This window comes from Cupressus sempervirens, chromosome 3 (genome assembly GCF_028749045.1).
Source record: "Cupressus sempervirens isolate cs-2001-9-10 chromosome 3, ASM2874904v1, whole genome shotgun sequence".
Lineage (NCBI taxonomy): Eukaryota > Viridiplantae > Streptophyta > Pinopsida > Cupressales > Cupressaceae > Cupressus > Cupressus sempervirens.
The window spans coordinates 37,067,455-37,087,838 of NC_143120.1; the positions used below are offsets into that span (position 1 = coordinate 37,067,455).

Genomic DNA, 20,384 nt, shown 5'->3' on the forward strand with positions numbered 1-20,384 from the left:
ATCGAGAGTGGTCATAGGTTAACCAATGACCCCTATCGATGCATTTCATGACAATGTATGTCCTTAGGGGACTTGGGAGCCCTAGGGACACATTTGGTTGGTTCTAATGTGTTGAGAGGGATCATAGGTTAACCTGTGACCCCTCTCAATGCATTTCATGACAATGTATGTCCCTAGGGGTCCTAAGCCCCCTAGTGATGCATTTGGTTGGTTTCAATGCATCAAGAGGGGTCATAGGTTAATTTATGACCCCTATTGACACATTTCATGACAATGTATATCCCTAGGGGCCCTAGGATCCCTAGGGATGCATTTGGCTGGTTCAAATGCATCGAGAGGGGTCATAAGTTAACCTATGACCCCTCTTGATGTATTTCATGACAACATATGTCCCTCAGGGTTGTAGGGCTCCTAGGGATCCATGTGGTTGGTTTCAATGCATTGAGAGGGGTCATAGGTTAACCTATGATCCTTTTCGACACATTTCATGACAATGTATGTCTCTAGGGTCCTTAGGACCTCTAGGGATGCATTTGGTTGGTTCCAATGCATCGAGAGGGGTCATAGGTTAACCTATGACCCCTATCGATCCATTTCATGACAACATATGTCCCTAGGGGGCCCTAGGACCCCTAGGAATGCATTTGGTTGGTTCTAATGTGTCGAGAGGGGTAATAGGTTAACCTATGATCCCTATCGATGCATTTCATGACAACATATGTCTCTAGGGGCCCCAAGACCCCTAAGGATGCATTTGAGTTGTTCCAATGCATCGAGAGGGGTAATAGGTTAACCTATGACCCCTATCGATGCATTTCAAGACAACATATGTCCCTAGGGGCCCTTGGACCGCTAAGGATGCATTGTCATGAAATACGTCGATAGGGTTCATATGTTAACCTATAACCCCTCTTGACGCATTAAAACCAACCAAATGCATTATAACCCCTAGGAATGTATTTGGTTGGTTCTAATGCATCAAGAGGGGTTATAGGTTAACATATGACCCCTATCAATGTATTTCATGACAACATATGTCCCTAGGGACCTACAACCCCTACGGACACATTTGGTTGGTTTCAATGCATCAAAAGGGGTCATAGGTTAACCTATAACCCCTATTGACACATTTTATGACAACTTATGTCCCTAAGGGCCCTAGGACCCCTAGGGATGCATTTGGTTGTTTCCAATGCGTTGAGAGGGGTCATTAGGGGCCCTAGGGAAATATGTTGTCATGACCTCTTTCAATGCATTTCATGACAATATTATATTTAATAGTAATATAATACTGTATATTTTAATATAATAATAATATATTATTAGATTATATAACAATAATCATCATATATATTACTAAACTATATATTTAATAATAATAATATTTGTTATATATATTACTATATTATATTTAGTTATAATAATAATAATAATATTTATAATCATATATAATAATAATTGTTAATAATAATAATCATAATCATATGTAATAATAATATTAATGCCCACACTTCTTGAAAATAAATTTCCCTCTAAAACCCTCTAAAGTTTCCCTCTAAAACTTTCCTCTCAAATTTTCCTCCAAAATTCCCAATTGAAAATTTGTAGTAATCAGATACCCGATTTCATATCCGATTTCAAATCAGATACTCGATTTGACTTCAAGTATCTAATTAGGCTTGGTATTTACCAAGCCTATTTGGTCAACCCAAAATATGTGTTTGAGAAAGGTTTCACTAAGACTCAGACTTTGGCTAGCCATCTGACAATGTTGTTTTCATCAGAATTGAATGAAATGAAAAGGGTTTCTTTATAACACTGGAGATTCCACCGATATAATTGTTGTCAACTTCTAAGTTTGATAAGCATTTGTTAGTTAATTTTCAATGAAGATGATTGCAAAGTGTTGATTGACAGATTGGTTGAAAAATAGCTATAACTTTCAAATGGTATAATATTTTTTGAATCCAAAAGTTGCGTCACATTCTATGCTTCACCTAGTATAAGGAAAAAATAATAATTTGGTAAAGTTTTCAATTAGTTAAGGTGGTCAAACATGAGATTTTTCTTTTTCAAAATAATTTCTAGCAAAAAATTCATATTTAATTTTTTATTTGGAATAAAAATACTCAAAAATATGTGTCACATCTGGGCATGAGTCTACTTTTTAAATCTATAATTATATTAAAAAATATTATCATTTGATTTTAATTAAGGTGGTCAAACATACACCTACATTTTATTTTCGCCCTGAAACTTTCGTAGTATTGCATTAAAATCCAAACTTTTGACCATTCAAATATTTTTTTCTCCAAATAAGGCCTAGTAGTTTAGAAACTACATTTAATTTCCTATTGATTATTTTCTTACAAATTTTTGATATAAATTCCAAAACCACATTAAAATTGTGTGTCAAGTTAACATAACCCTGATTTGTTGATTTTTCACTACCACTTAAGGTCATAGTTTGGTTGACCATGATCCTGCACATACCCATAGTTGTTTGTGCCTTAACAAACAAATATGTCAAAACTGTGTCACTCAGAATCTAAAGTCTTTTGATACTTGACATATACTATTCTCTATGCTATGACTCGACATTTGTATCACTCGACATCCACTATTTACCTGGCTCTTATGTTACTCAACATACACTATTTTCTTGACACTTGAGTGGCTTGGCACGTGAATGGCTCGGTGCTCACTATTGACTCAGCATGCACTATAATATATACATATTGTGCTCAACATGTACTATGTGTTCAACATGAACTAAGTAAATAACTTAAGTGTGTTGACACTCACTTTTCAAAACTAGTCTAAGATCAACAATCTCCTCCTGTGACATGAGTGTCAAAAACACTTGAGTTTACATTAATATCCTTAATCCCATGAGCATAACATATTTCTAACTCAACTTATGTACAAAACTTTAAAATTTCAAAATTTTGTAACAATTAGATAACTCAAAAATATGATAACTCCCCCTGAGTTGATAGGTCTATTTTGTAATCTTACTGAGTAAATGTGTCTTAACTGATACTCTTTCATCTGATACTTCTTGTATTTTGATGCTTGTGATGCTTGCTTAGCTTAGTCTTTTCGTTGGCCCTTTTCTTACTCTTATCTCTTCCAATTTATGCTCCTTTTATTTCTTATTCTCCTTATATCTCCTTCAAAATTATCTCATTTTACTCTCCCCCTTTTCCCTATTCTCCCCCTTTATTCTATCTCTCCTTTTTCTTACTTGATACTTGTAATGACCCTTTTTGGGACATTAGCATTTCTTACTGTAAATATGTTTTCTCCCGGGTCCTTCCATTTGTAATGACTTTTTCTTTGATTTGTATCCCCTTTTTCCATATCTTTTTTTTCTGATGTATTTTCCACTGCATTGATATATTATATATATGAGTATATTCATAGAGTCGTGTCCTTTCAAATTAATATTAATTATATTAATAAGGTATTTTATTATTTTATTAATGATATATTATTTTTAATGATTATAAACTATAGTATTATATTAACTATATTATATAAATTATGTAAAGACTATTACAATATTATGTAATCTTAGATATTATGATAAATTATAACTATATCATTATTAAACATACCCTAAGATCAAAATAATGATATATTATTATACGTATTTAGATATATACTATATATATCACATATATTTAATATTATTTATCTTATTTATTATAATTTAAATGTGATAATAATTAGATATATTATTGTCTTATTGATTTACATTGTAATTATAACGTTTATTCCTTATATATATTGATATTATTATTATGAATAATAATTTCATTATATTCATATAAATAATTAAGTAAAATAGATCATAAATATTTATAGTTTATCAATATTATTTCTTTAGGAATAGTATATGAATTATTATTATATTTTATCCCATAATTATAGGATTCTCTTTAGGAGGGGTCATGACAAGTCCGCCCCTCTTGAATTTGCTTGTCCTCAAGCAATAAAAATTTTCATATTTGTTTCACCTTATATAATGAAATTGACTACTAGATCCTATTCAAATTTTTACTTGTAATATTACTTCGTTTATTCTATAAAAGAGTCACATATGTAGTATGCATCTAAATGCAAAGTATACACATGAATGTATGAAGACACAAAGCAAACACGAAGCATGCATGAAGTAGACACATGTAAACACAAAGCATACACGATGAAGATAGATGATGCATGAAGGCATGAAGTAGACAGGATGTAGACAAATGAAGACACAGAGCAAACCCGATGCAAAACATCATACATAACCTTGATTAGATCCTAAAATTAACAATGCGCAATGACTATACTTCTTCATTAGGCTTATGAACCCTGCAACCACAAAATAAGCATCAATACATGCATATAAATATATATAAACCTCAAAAAAAATTGAATAATAATAAGTTAATCCAAGCCAATTCCATACTAAGCCCAAGAGCGGACTTTGGCCCCCTTGGCCCCGGTGGTAGGTGTTAGGCATCCACACGAGATGGTCTACTTAGTGGATTGCTTGTTTGGCTAGAAATGTTCTTGTGAAAAGGAGCCATTACTATCTTTCCCTCAACTACCACTACAATAGGGTGTTTTCTCCTGATTGCAGACTCCATAGGAAAGTGGTAGGGTTCCCTTTTCTTATTTGCATAATCCTTTGGAAGGAATCTTTCTCCCTTTCCTTATTACATGTTGGAATATTCAAATATGGAAAGAGTACTTATGAGAGGGGGGGGGGGGGGGGGGGGGGGGGGGGGGGGGGTGTGTGGGGGGGGGTGGGTGAATCATAAGTATCACACTTTTATTAAATAAAACTTTTAACTGAAAGTAAATTGCATGCATGTATATACATCAAGTAAACATGAAACTAAACACATGCATCAACAACTCATAACTCTAGAATTTGGTAACCCAGAAACCCTCCAAGAACAAGAAGGTAAAACTGGGGTGGGGATGATACCCACAAAAATTATTGCAGCAATATTGTTCAACCACTTCTGATGGTCTGCCCTGTTAAAGGCCTGCCCTGTTAAAGGCTTTACACTGTATTAATAGTGACCTGGTTAGAGGATTTACAAACACTTAACATGAAGTGTCACCCTGTTAAAGGATTTAATCACCTATTTAAAGGATCTACGAAATAGCTGTTAAGATAACCTATCATCATAGGATTTTCATTCTAATACAATTGCTAGAAAGTATTAGGTATAATGAACCTGATAGATTACAATCCTTGATTGCTAAATGCAGGCACCTGTTCCGCTTTCTCTGATCTTGATCCTTTTGTGATCTGATAATCCTCGCTTCTGAAAATAGAATTCATTGTGCACCCTTATATGTCCATTCATACATTTACAATGAAATTTCATCTTCCTTATAAAGACATTTGAGGATTTAGGGTTAGGTATGGATCTACGATCCATATTCAATCTTCATTTTCCGCTTATTATTTGCACTTCTTCTATTGGTTGCATGCCTTCATCATTTTTCTTATTGGCTGCATGTAGATTGCATAGGAAAAGTAAAAGATTCGATCTCATCATTAAATCCTTCGTGATTTACCTTATGTCGGCTGTAAAAACTGTTTGCATCATAGTTTGTGCAATTACAAACTCTTATGTTGATATACTGAGTTACTCGGCTCCTGAAGTATTGTTGATACTCGGCACATGCTATTTCCTGGATAGCTCGACACCTAAAAAAAATGTATCACTCAACACCTTATGTTACTCGGCACTTGTTAACACTCAGCACCTTGTGTTGCTCGGCACTTGTTAACACTCGGTATCTGATCTTCACTCGATATTTGATCTTCACTCGGTATCTAATCTTCATTCGGTATCTGATCTTCACTCGGTATCTAATATTTCCTAACTCAGCATTTGTTGTGGCTCGGCATGCATGGTGTACTTGGCTCCCATATAAAGTAGGTAAGTTTTATTGGCACTCAAGTGTCAAAAACCATTATGAGGTTAACAATCTCCCCCTTTGACATGAGTGACAAAAACACTTAACTAACCTTATAAGTACATTTACTAATCTGATTGGTATATACAGAGTTTAAAGAAAACATGATCAAAATTTGTAGCTTACAATATATATACCTCAAAAAATTTGCAACTCCCCCTGAGTTGATTGTGCCTTGTCTGTATTCCTCCTTTGTATCTTTTCTCCCCCATTAATTCATCTCATAATATCTGTATCTCCCCCTATTATGTTTGTTTTCTCCCCCTTTCTAACACTTATGTCAAAGAATGTTTAAGGTTTAAGACCATATTTAGCCAAAAATGTGTTGTTTACCTCCATAATCATCCTGAGAGTTGCATCCCAATTGTTCAAAGTAATTTCCAGTGACTTATGCTGGATGGCAGTCTTGGCAGCAAGATGAATAAGTCGATCTGATATAGAAAGATTTTGGGTCTTTCTTGAGAACAGTTTCAGCATATACTTGCTCTTTATGGAGTATCTCTAAATGTGGGGTAATGGAGGACTAGAGCTGTATTAATTTGGCCTTGATATTAGCCTCATCTGCTATTAATATAGCTATTTCTTTGTGAGTGTGAAGCGATTGATAAAAATGCTTCTCACTTTGAGCTAGATCATTTGGTAGTTGCATTCTTGAAATGTTTAAATTTCTTTCCAGGCTTAGTATCTTTTGGCTTGTTTCTTGTGTGAAGTATGAAAAATCACACAGCTTTTTATACAATGAGAATATATTCTCAAGTACCTTTTTCACTTTGTCAATAAGCTTTGCCAATTCAACTTGTGAAAGTGCAATTTGACTTGATATTTTCTCATTCACTTTCCCCTGAAATTTTCTTTCTGACCATTCCATAAGTTTTGCATTTGTTTCTAGGTCTTCATTTGTCACCTGGTCAACAATATCTGTTAATTGCTCCATGATATTCTTAGACTCATCTAGTGATTGCAAACTAAAGGCATCCATAAAGATGTCCTTAATCTCATATAGTGTTTGCTTTTGTTTATACTCCTTCCTGAGTATCTCTTGTCTTTTCCTCCTATTCAATGCATCCTGCACCTCATTGATTTGATCAATGGTTATTGTTTTTGAGTCATAGCCTGGTATGACTATCTCCTCATCTAATTCAGGGTCTCCATAGTGAAGTACCCTTGCAACTCTGGTAGTACTAGATGTTGGTACAAATATTTGCAATGGCTGGTGTGAAGGAGTTCCCGAGTTAGGAAAATCTATTAATGTTTGTATTGCCTTTTGTTCTTTAGGGGTTTTCACTATTTCCTCCTCCTTCTATCTACCATTATCAATTATCGTAATCTTGGGAAGTGTACCTTGTGTTTGTGCTGTAGGATCAGATGTAATAGTCTATCCTATTTGTTCTATTCCTTTTTCTATAGCTGCACTTGGCTTCTGTATTACAACATCAACTATGCTTGTTGGCATTTGAAATTGACTACTAGTAGTTGTAGAGATGATAGAAGGTGGTTCTTGTGGATTCACCTTATCTTTGAATATATTTTCTACTAGTTTTTGCAATTCATCTATACTGACCAATATTGGATCTGTACATAATATTGCTTGTTGTGTAGATTGGTCAAGAATTCTTTTAAGATCTTCTATAGTTAATGGATTGATATTCTGACTAGAAGTATCAGGAACATCAGTAATAGTTATAGTGTCTACAGGTGAGATGGATGCTTGAGGAGGGCTAGGGGGTGGCAATTGTGTGTCTTGCACACTCTGATCTGGTTGTTGCTCTTGCTCAGTTGTTCCCATTATATCCTATTTTTGTATCTCTTCCTCCTCTCCATCTTTCTTTTCTTCTTCCTTCTTCTCTTCTTCTCTTTTCTTTTGTTTTTCTTCTTTCCTTTTTCTCCTCTCCTCTATTGGTACAGTAGCTTCTTCCTTGTATTCTTCTTCAAGAAAATCTTCAGTGTTTTTGTACAAGTTCTTCCATGATTTCATTGTTCTTTGAACAATTTCTTCCATCCTATTTTGGAGTATGAAGAATGCCCTATATTTAGGTGTAAACCTATTATTATGCCTTTTGACTGCATTCTTTACTTGTTCCCTAGTCAAATCTAGCAATACACTTTCTAGGGTTGATTCCCTCATCTCCTTCTCCATTTTCAAACAGAAATGCCATTTGTCTTCTACAACTTTTGACAGTTCTTTTGGAAATTGTCCATCTAGTTCAAGTGGAGTGTACTTGAACTGTGCCATCATTCCATAAACTATTTCTTCTATCTTATTCTATTCTTCTTTAGTAAATTTAGTGAAATCAACTTTATTTAAATTACTTAAGTCACCATTTCCAATCTTTGTACATAAGGTATCAACTGAAGAATAGCTTACCTTTTCAGATTGGTCTTCTTCATCAGTGTCAGGTTGAGCCACATATCTTCTTCTTTTCCTCAGCTCTTCCTGTGTTTCCTTGATTTGTTTCTTCTTTGTAACTTCTTCTTTGGCCTTTTGAGTAGAGGCCCTTGTTGATGCTCGTGTTGTTGGCTTTTGAGGTGATGGCGTGGTAGTTTTCTTTGATCTGGGCTTAGCTGAAGGCTATTCTGTTGCCTTTCTCTTCTTTGGCTCAGCTTCAGTTGGTGCTTCCTTGGCTTCTTCTTCCTCTACACCTTCCTCCTTGTCTTCTCCAAGACCTTGAGTTAATTCGATTGGCCCTTGTTCTTGCTCATCTTCATCATCACTGTCATCTTCTTCTTCTTTTGCTTCAGCCTCAATTTCTTTACCAAATTTCTTCTTAATCTTCTTTAATAATTTGTCTTTCTTCTTCAATGTGGAAGCAATTTTTAATTCCATGTTTATCTTTGATCTTACCACATCATAAGTGCCAAAATGTGCAGCACTTTTATCTATTTCTTCTGCCAATAATGCAGTTATTGCTACAGATGCCTCATCAATATTAATTTCATATCCAAATGGCCTTAGCCATCTTACCCTTGGTATTACTGCTTGAATATAGGTAAAATCAATGTCAACTAAGAAACATATATCATTAGTATGTTTTTCTACTAAGGAAGCTGGTATCCTTGATCTTTGCTTCATGGATTTCTTGAAATCCTCAAAATAGCTTGTCATCAAGGTATCAAAATTTTCTCCCATTTGCTCTATATATTCATTAATTTGGGCAATGATGGTTTTTTCATTCCTCCATGCCACTTTTCCAAAAGAAGGAAACTCATTCTAAACATAAAAGAATATGCAAACTAGGATTGCTCCAAATTTGGATTGAGTGCCCTTTGTTCTTCTTATGGAAGCTAGGTTTTCATTGATCTATTGTAGTTGTAGTTTTGCAAAATCATAAGTATGATCCTTTTTCACCAATGTGTAGCCTACATCTACTGCAATACATGGTACACTGTTGAGTCTACTGGATTGATAGAATTTATGGGCGATGACTCTATAAGCAAACTCAACTAGAGGATCATGTATGGTGTGAATTGTCATTCCTCTTTTGTTCCACTAGGCACCAGTATTCTTTTCAATAACCTCCTTTGATTCACTTCTCAGGGTTTTGTACCGATCTAGGGTTGGGTACCCTGTTACTCTATGTATGATTTCTTTGGTCAATTTTATGGGAATATCTTCTAACCACAAATTTCCACCATGAATTATGCTCAGTACAAGTCTAACCCGTTCTATTTTGAATACGGTGGGAAAGCTTAAAACTCAGGTCAAACCCTTTCTTTCAATGATTTTGAATTCTTCTTTCAAGACTCCATCTACGGACAGTTTCTCATAGGCTTGTCTTATTTCCATGTCTCCTAGAGCACCTATCTTACAGTTGTAACATTTTCTCACATCTTGAACCATTATAACTTTTGGGGGAATTTGGGAGAGAGCTCCGGCTGGGTCATTTTTGTAGGCAACTTCAGGTATAGGACGAAAATTAGCTTGCTTGACCTCATTTGAAACTAACCGAACTTTAGAAGACTCTTTTTCCTCAATTTTCTTCGATCTTGATGCCATTTATGCAAACTAGGGTTTTCACAACAAAAGGATACAAAACTACGTAGCTCGGCACAAATGAGAATACCTCAAGATCGATGAAAAATGTGTTGAATGTGGTTGCAATCTACTTGATGGACTGGATTCTTGCTATGAAGTCACTCAGCTCTCTTTCTTCTTCTTTTCTTCTTGATCGTGATGAGTAAAATTGATTGAAATCATGATAATATACCCTATTTCCATCGCATTAAATGCTCAACTACCAACTCAGCTTTTGAAGAAGTTTTAACCTAACTCAGCTTGCACTACATTTCCACTTTACTCGACTTCCATTGGAGTTATCCAACTCGGCATCAGTTATCAGCTCGGTTGCTGTTGGGAGCTCGGCATCTGTTGGAGTCTAACTCGGTATCCAAAGACAGCTCGGAAATAACATTTAGTTTTTGTCTTGACATCTTGTTTCATGTAGGTTTATACTTTTCTTATCTTCTTTGTCTTGGGACTGATGTGTGATATAGCTTTGTATATTAGTCCTGTGTACTTCTCATGCTTAGTTTGATGAAGTGTGATCACTTGACCCATTGGGTGAAGTGATCCCTCCACTTGATGTGTTGCACTCATCTTTCTTTTTCCAAGTCTTGTTCATTTGCCCCCTTATCTTTTCGACGTCAATTTTTCCTTTTCCCTTGTTTTCTTCAGTCTTGGGTGCCTTTGATCTTGTAGGAAAGTTTCTGCTAATATGACCAATTTTCAAACAATGAAACATGTAGTTTGATTCAACCATCTTTTGTAGTTTCCTCTGAAATGTGTTCTTATGCATTTCTGTGGTATATGTCCATATTCTTGACAATAGTGACAACTATACCTGGTGTTGTAATCCCAAAATTCTTGGTTTGATGTCTTTGTTGGTTGATTTAATGTCCACATAGGCTTTGATCTGCATTCAAATGCCCTATGTCCATACTTTTTGCAATTATAATAATGTCCATCAAATCTCTAAGTCCTTGTGACATTGGATCTACAATTTTGTGTCATATGTCCTTGCATGTTGCACTTGTGACAAAAACTCTTATTTTTGGGTGTATTTGATTGATTAAATCTTCTACTCCTGCACACATTAGCTGTATGCCCCTTCTTATTATAGTGATGACAAGTGGGTTTTGAATTCTTACCTTTATCACTTCTTTGTTCAGCACTCTTTGATGATTCCCCAACTTCGGTGCTATTGTATCCTAGTCCTGATGTATCATGGGCAGATTTTGGGGATTTTAGCAACTGTCCAAAATACTTGATGGCTTCACTTGATTTGTTGAGATTCTCTACTACCTCTTTTTCTATATTCAATTCATTCTACATTTGTTCATTCTGCATCTTCAAAGTAGAGATCTCAATATCTTTTACATTGAGTTCATGATGAAGGTTCATCATTTGGGCAAGTGTATCCATCTGCATGTTTGAGATCCTTGTCAATTCAGTACATTTTTCTTCAACTCTGTTTGCAAGATTTCTTTTGTCATTTTCAATCATAACTTTATCTTCAACTGCTCTTTTCTTGTGTTTAGTAATTTTACATATCATTATGGCCTGTGACTCATGTTCCATCTTGAGAGATCTTATCTCATCTGCTTGAACTTTATTTTTCTCCATCAATTCTGCTATTGCTGCATCAAACTCTTTTGTATCTCTATTGGAAGATATGTTGGTGGTATCAATCTCCTTGTAGTGTATATCATTTTCAGCTATGGCTAGATCCTTCCTTTTTTAAAATGAGTTTCTCAACTTGTTTCTAAATTCCTCCAAGCTATGCAGAGCAAGTTGCACATCTATCACCTGATTTTCAATGATCTTTCCAAGTTTCAAAGCTTCCATCTTTAGATCTTTTCCTCCAAGCTGTTAGGCTTTTCCTAGTGAGAACCTAGATTAGCTCTGATACCAATTGCTGGAATATTCAAATATGGAAAGAGTACTTATGAGAGGGGGGGGGAATCATAAGTATCACACTTTTAGCCAATAAAACTTTTAACTAAAAGTAAATTGCATGCATGTAAATACATCAAGTAAACATGAAACTAAACACATGCATCAACAACTCATAACACTAGAATTTGGTAACCCAGAAACCCTCCAAGAATAAGAAGGTAAAACTAGGGTGGGGATGATACCCACAAAAATTACTACAACAATATTGTTCGACCCCTTCTGATGGTCTTCCCTGTTAAAGGCTTGCCCTATTAAAGGTCTGCCCTATTAAAGGCTTTACACTATATTAATAGTGACCTGGTTAGAGGATTTACAAACACTTAACATGAAGTGTCACCCTGTTAAAGGATTTAATAACCTATTTAAAGGATCTACAAAATAGTTGTTAAGCTAACCTATCACCATTGGATTTTCATTCTAATACAATTGCTAGAAATTATTAGGTATAATGAACCTGATAGATTACAATCCTTGATTTCTGAATGCAGGCACCTGTTCCACTTTCTCTGATCTTGATCCTTTTGTGATCTGATAATCCTCGCTTCTGAAAATAGAATTCCTTGTGCACCCTTGTATGTCCACTCATATATTTACAATGAAATTTCGTCTTCCTTATAAAGACATTTGAGGATTTAGGGTTAGGTATGGATCTACGAATATTCAATCTTCATTTTTCGCTTATTATTTGCACTTCTTCTATTGGTTGCATGCCTTCATCATTTTTCTTATTGGCTGCATGTAGATTGCATAGGAAAAGTAAAAGATTCGATCTCATCATTAAATCCTTCAAGATTTACCTTATGTCGGCTGTAAAAACTGTTTGCATCATAGTTTGTGCAATTACAAACTCTTATGCTGATATACTGAGTTACTCGACTTCTAAAGTATTGCTGATACGCGACACATGTTGTTTCTTGGATAGCTCGACACCTAAACAAAACTATATCACTCGGCACCTTATGTTACTCGGCACTTGTTAACACTCGGCACCTTGTGTTTCTCGGCACTTGTTAACACTCGATATTTGATCTTCACTCGGTATCTGATCTTTCCTAACTTGGCATTTGTTGTGGCTCGGCATGCATGGTGTACTCGGCTCCAATATAGAGTAGGTAAGTGTTATTGGCACTCAAGTGTCAAAAACCATTATGAGGTTAACAATTACGATCATCATAAGATGGTAGATTTACAATGCAGAGGGCACCTGAAACAAGCTTCAAGTGTATCCGAAAAGTGCTCAAAATTACTCTGCCTCTCCCTCCACCAACTCCCTACCTTAGGATATCATAATGTGGATGAGAAGATGAGTATTTAATTTAATTTACTTAGTTCATTTGAAAGGATTTTTCTTATGGTACACAAACAACTTTCTCTCTCCTTGTTACAATCATCTTGATGGTAGAATGACGGTGCAGAGGGCGCGTGAAACAAGCTCCAAGCGTATCTGACAAGTGCTCAAAATTACTCAGCCTTTCCCCCCACCAACTCCCTATCTAAGATTACGTAATTTGGACAAGAGATAGACTCTCTGTACTATAATTGAAACATATTCTAACTACTATGTTTTCCTTAAATCAACATATTTATATTTCATTTTTTTCATTTTTCAAATATATATTTTCAATTTATATTTCATTTTTCATATATTCTGATTTTATTTCTTTGTAACTAGAATCATTGATAGATTATTCAATATTCTTCACAATAACAAATGTGTCAGTAATAAGAAAGTTACTAATAATGATATTTCATATTAATAATTTTTCAAAATAACCATATAAAGAAAATATCTAACTTACCTCATACCTTGTGTAATAGGGTGATGATTTAGGAATGTATGACGATCTTGCTCTCTCATTCCACATTAAGGTGTTTATCCCTTAATCATATACCATTTTACCATTGTTGATATTAATATGATTTTGGTTTCCTCACAAATGATCATATGTTGTTCACAAATAGGATCTTCTTTTTGCTCTCAAATTAAAATATGGTAAATGACTTATGAATGTGTTCAAAACTTCTTATATTCCTTCTCAGCTTCATAGAGGTTAGCTTCCTCACATTTTCCTATATATTTTTCTGATGTAATTGTTGGTTAATAAATTTTGGTGTTGCTGAATATATTCCCTCCATAAGACTTTCATTCCTTTATTTGATCCCATGTCATTCGGATTGTTATATCCAAGATGCTTTGATACAATCAAACAAATATTTGAATATAAATAATTTTAATTTCCTATATGTTGTGTTAGTTGTTTTAACTCTTGGTATACCTCACATCATATCCAACTAAGAGGTTGGCTAGTTAATTTTCAATATGTTTCACACTATGTATGCCACATAAGATAGTATGAGAGGTTTAGGGTTAATCAATCTTCATTGGCAGTGATAATCAATTGTTCATGTTTAGTGCCTAATTTTCACAAAATATTTCTCATACTTGAGCCTTCAAGGATCATTTCTATCCAGTATAATCACATTCAAGGAGTCAAATATTTGTGCTTCATGGAAATATAATAGTTATGGAAGTAGTTATTGATGAAATCAATGTAGAGCATGTGGGAATTTGACTTTCTCCCTTCTCAACTTATTTTGATGCTTACGACTCAAATCTGGAGGCATTGGGACTTTATGTGGTAGAGGCTCTCAATAAATATAAGATATTTTATGCGCATTTTGTTGAGCCTAGGATTTTTAATGTAGAGAGGACATTAGAAATTGAAAAGAGCCTAATTCCGATGAGAAAAGTATTGGAGGGCATATTTATGATCAAGATGATGGTAATGAAGTTATTTCTAGTGGCCAAGCCGATCTGATTGTTTACGGCTGATTATTTCTCACCAAACTCGATCTGCCAAAAATATTTGAGTTGAATGTGCCCCTCAATAAATACAATAGAGAAACATGTTATACTTCTGATCCTATTGTTGGATACACAAATTATCGATTCCTCCATTTCTTTGATCTGTACCATTATCTATGAAAATGAAATCTCCAAGGATCGAGTAAATTAATGGAGTCTTCTTTTGATGACTTTCAAATCAGCATTGACACCCATTTTGATTCTCCTTCAATATTTTCACATTATTTTCCAAAATGTCATTCTTACTTTGAAGCTTCATTACTTGATTACGAGATTCACTTAGGGTTTTTTCCAGGCCTGCAAGTTGTGTGGTGTGTTCATCTTCTGCTGATCTTAGTTCTTTTTGTAATTGGATGATTTGCATTTTTAACTAATCTATAATAATTGTATCCTTGGCAGAGCGGCTTTCAAAAGATTTGATCTTTTCAAGGCTTTCAATCAGATTAGTTTATGCCCTGATCACTCTTTCCTCAGTTCTTGTTCTAAGCCCATTATTTCCTTCTCTATCATTTAATTAATAGTCCATGTCTATAACATTCTTATTTCTTTTACACCAAGAAGTGTAGATTCTATTGTTACATTCCCCATTTAATGATTTCCTTCTTGTACTGCTGATGACTTCAATATTGACGATCATCTATTTGTAAATATCAGATTGCTACTGACTACTAATGATCATACTAAGAATTTGGAACAACCTCCGTACATAAGACTTCTGATGTGACAAATGGAAAGGGTTTAGATCACCTACAACCTCCTCAAAACCTTGTACAAAAATACAACTTATTCTTCGCATGAAGTAATATGGTTCTCCATATAAGACCAGACATGTTTTCCTTATTTGTTGGATAAGAACGGTGGAACAATTTTGACTATACCCCTCCAAAAAAAGCAATGGTGTTTGGAGTAGCAATGCAATTAGAAGTGTTGCAGTGAGTTTTAAATTCTCAACAATTATTATTCGGGTGTCGTGTACATATCAGGAACAAAATTTGACAAGAAATATGCTATCATTCGTCTCTACAAATCCAATAGATGCAATGAGCGACTTTCAATGTGTTTATTGTTACAGCCATGTTATGTTGTCCCGGCATCTGTCGTTGCTTTTGCTAAAATTACAGTAGTAAACCAATTCAATCTGACCAGAGGCCATGCCAAACCCGATACTGGAGTCATTGCTGGAGTCATCATTGGATCAATTGTTGTTGTAGTAATTGATTCAATGTAGTTTTAAATGTTTATATTGACTTATGATTACCTAAGTGGAAGTTTTATTTATTGGTTCTTCTTATTGTGTTCAGAAACATTGATTGAAAACCGTTTTTACATGGCTAATTATAGAAGCACTTTACTCATCTCTGTGGACTTTGAGAAAATCATATCTAATATAGATCTTCTTTTCTTTAAAATCATATTATTAGAAATAGAGCTTCTGTTGAAATACTTTAACCTTCCTTCCTCAATAAGTATGCTCTTTATTTTGGAGGCATATTGACCGCTTAATCCTTAGCATGGTAACTATCCCTGCCAGATTTTTCTAATTACAATCTCATAATTATCGTATATTGATATCCATCATGTAGGTTTTAGAGTCAATGGCCACATTTGGCACTAAGATTTGCAATTCATATTCTTCTCTAAATTACTCGATATATGCACCCATTAAAAATGTCAGTTCCAGTACGAAAGAGGCGTAGGATGGATCCAGCTATTAAGTGTAATATCCTGAGCACTTGTATGATTACAAAATATTTTTCACAAGAAGTTAAATCATGATATTGTTAATCTAATTGTAAATTTCTTCCACACAGGATGGCAAGATCATAGCTCTGATACCATTTGTAATGACCCTTTTTGGGACATTAGGGTTTCTTACTGTAAATATGTTTTCTCCCAGGTCCTTCCATTTGTAATGACTTTTTAGGGGTCATTCATTTGTGACTTTTTCTTTAATTTGTATCTCCTTTTTCCATATCTTTTTTCCTGATGTATTTTCCAATGCGTTGATATTATATATATATATATATATATATATATATATATATATATATATATATATATATATATATATATATGAGTATATTCATAGAGTCGTGTCCTTTCAAATTAATATTAATTATATTAATAAGGTATTTTATTATTTTATTAATTATATATTATTTTTAATGATTATAAACTATAGTATTATATTAACTATATTATATAAATTATGTAAATACTATTACAATATTATGTAACCTTAGATATTATGATAAATTATAACTATCTAACCTATATCTTGTTTTTTTTAGTAGTGACTTGTGTTTCCACTGTATCTTTTTCAAGTGCATCAACCTTCTCTCATGTATCTTCAGGTACTTTGTCCAAAGGTTGTACATGAGTGACTTGAGGGGGCACTGTAGGTGGTTCTTGTATATGCACCTTCTCCCTTGTTGTATCAGTCATTGTCTTCTGCAATTCTTCCACACGCACCAATACAAGATTATCACATTTCTTTTCCTATAGTGTGGACTGATCTAGTATCTTTTTGAGATCTTCCTTTAAAAGGGGATTGATGTTTTGATCTGTGACAATAGAGACATCCTTAATAGTTATTGTTTTAGTATTCTCATTTGTTTCATGTTGGGGCTGACACTAGGCAATTGTGTGTCTTACACACTTTATTCTTCTTGTTGCTCTAGCCCAGTTGGTGTCTTGTCATTTGTATGCATTTTAGTTCCTCCCTTAATAGTGTTAGCATGATATGAGCTCTTCCTCACCTTCTTTCACTATAGTTAACCTATATGTAAGCTTCCACATCTGAGTGGTCTTCTTAACTACATCCTCAATGTTATTTTGCAAAATCCTGAAGGCTTTGTATTTAAGTACAAATCTAACTATATATTTCTTCATAGCCTTAGAAATTTGATTCTTACTTAGTTTAGGCATCACTTGTGCAAGAGATGTCTCTTTAATGTGTCTCTCCAAGTTCAAACAATAGTGCCATTTCTGCTCAACTCTATCATACAAAGTCTTAGGCATTGAGTTGGCAATCTCTAGTGGGGTAGTCTTGAATTTTTCCATCATGACATATATAGCCTCCTCCACTTGATTCTTCTCTACTTCACCAAGATTGTCAAAATCTACATGAGAAAATCCTGATAGATTTGCACTATTCTCAACATTTTCACAAAGGTTCTCTAGATCTGGTAAAGGATTATGATTCACCACTTTGAATTGGCTATTGTCATCTGAATTTTTTTTCTCCTCATCATAATCTACTTGTGCCACATATTTCCTTCTTGGCCTTTTCTGTACTTGACCTCCTTGTTCTACTAGTTTGGTCTTTTCTTTAGCCTTTTGTGTAGTTGCATGTGTAGTAGCTCTTGTAGTAGGTGCAATAGGCTTGGCTTGGCTTGGTTTGACAATTTTCTTAGCCCTTGCCATAGGTTGGACCTTATCCTTCCTCTTCTTTTCATCAGTGAGTGTAGATGCTTCCTCGACTTCTTCTTCCTTAGCACCTTCAGTAACTTCAGTCTCCACTTCTTCCTTGTCTTCTCCCATACCTTATGTAAGTGCAAGTGGTGCTTGAGTTTTTAAATCTTCTTCCTCTTCATCCTCTTCTTCCTTCTTGCTTTGCACCCTCTCCAAATTTTGCTTTCAATTTCTTCACCAAATTATCTTTCTTCTTAATTATAGAAGTATTTTTCAGTTCCATTGAGATTTTGGCCTTTGTCATCTCATAGTTTCCAAATGCATTTGCATTTTCATCAACCTCTTCTACCAGTAAAGTTGTTATAGCTATAGAAGCTTCATCCACATTGATTTCATACCCTAAGGGTCTAAACCATCTCACCCTTAATGTAGCAGCTTGTACAAAAGTATAGTCAACATCTACTAGAAAACATACATCATCATAATGTTTTTCTACTAGAGATATTGGTATTCTCATTCTCTTTTTCATTGATTATTTGAAGTCCTCAAAATAGCTTGTCATCATAGATTCAAAATTCTCTCTTAATTGTTCAATGTAATTACCAATCTATACTGCCACTGATCTATTTTTTTTCCATGCAACTATTCCAAAAGTAGGAAAAGTGCTTTGCACATAAAAGAATATGTATATCAATATAAAACAAAATTTACATTGTGCACTCTTTGTCTTTCTAATTGCTTCAAGGTTCTCAACTAGTTGTTGTAATCGCCCAAAAATGGTCATCTGGACTATGAGCCCCCTTTCTAGCATTTTTGCTTAATTTATCTATTGGTTATCTTTGATCAAATTCTCAAAAATCTATTTATTCAATTATAACCTATGGTATGACCACTTTATCCCAAGTTCATATTTAATTAAAAGAATATGTCCCCTTTTAATTCAATAAAATTCCCCACTCATCTCTTATCTTAAGTGTTTACACATAAAGCATTATTCCTATTTTAGAAATAAAAGAAAAGGCATTTTTGTCTACACATGAATGCACAATTTCCTATGTGAGAGGAATTTTCTATTTTTAAAATAAATTTAATTCTCCTCCACACATTTCAAACCCTCTCAAAAGTCAATTATTAATTGTGATTGGTTGAGATGATTGTGCACATGGATCACTCAAGATGTATTCTCCTCTCATGATTATTCATCTTTTGCCTCTTAATCTCTACCATCCATTTTTCTTTAAAATGGAGGGCTCTCTTCTCATTCCAAAAATCTTAAGTCTCTCATACTATCATTATGCTACAAGTTTTCTTGTTGATTTTGGAGACTTGGAGCATTCTTGCATTTTTGCATTTTAGCTTAGCTCTCATTCTACTTGCATTATGATATGATTTTTAACTTAGCTTCATTTATGCTTTAGCTTAGTTCTCTTTTGTAGCTTGAATTTCATTTAGAATAGCTTGCATTTGCATTTCATTTTATTCTAGATTCTTAGATATTTGCACTCTTGCCTCTACTCTTTCAATCTCTCATTCTATGGTGCACCTTGCAAGGGTTGCATAGTTTGGTTCATTTGAGAGCCACCATCTCATAGCTTTTTCACTTCATAGATAGAGAGCTATAAGCTTGCTCTTGAGACTCCCTCTTCCATGGTTTCTCTCAAGAATAATGGTTTATAGAAGTGTGACACTTTTATGCACATATTTTTGGTGCCCACCATGGGGCTTGAATCAAGTTTCTAACTTCATTTTCTTTCATTTCTCATTTTTGATTTTTTATAGTAGCATATTGGATCTAATCAAGTGGTTTTGTAGAGTTCTCACTTTGGTTTTAAGGCTAACCCATATGTGGATTGGTTTGAAGGCCAAAACCCTAGATTTTTGAAGATTCGATCATATCTCCTAAACCACTTGTAGTTTAGTTTTGATTTTTTTTTGTAAGTTGATTATGTGTTCGATTTATAGATCATTTTGACTTGGATTTTGTTAATTATGAATTTTTCTTTGTTTTTCATAAAAAATAATTTCTGGTTGTAATTAGTGACTTTTTCAGAAAAACCTACATTTTCAGCAAGGTCTCTTAAATCTAAAGGGGGTTAGCTCTTTTTTTTTGACTTGTGAACTCATATTAGGCCTCAAAATCTCGATTTGATAAATATG

At 34.2% G+C, this 20,384-nt stretch overlaps 1 protein-coding gene across 1 annotated transcript in view; it reads left to right on the forward strand.

The window, feature by feature from the left end:
- LOC149564657 (leucine-rich repeat receptor protein kinase HPCA1-like) overlaps positions 1-16,041 on the forward strand; it is a 47,058-nt gene extending 31,017 nt beyond the window's left edge. Inside the window, exon 9 of the mRNA XM_089816206.1 lies at positions 15,886-16,041. Coding sequence (XP_089672332.1) covers positions 15,886-16,041 — 156 coding nt within the window. The remainder of the gene's footprint in view (positions 1-15,885) is intronic.
- The last annotated feature ends 4,343 nt before the right edge of the window (positions 16,042-20,384 follow it).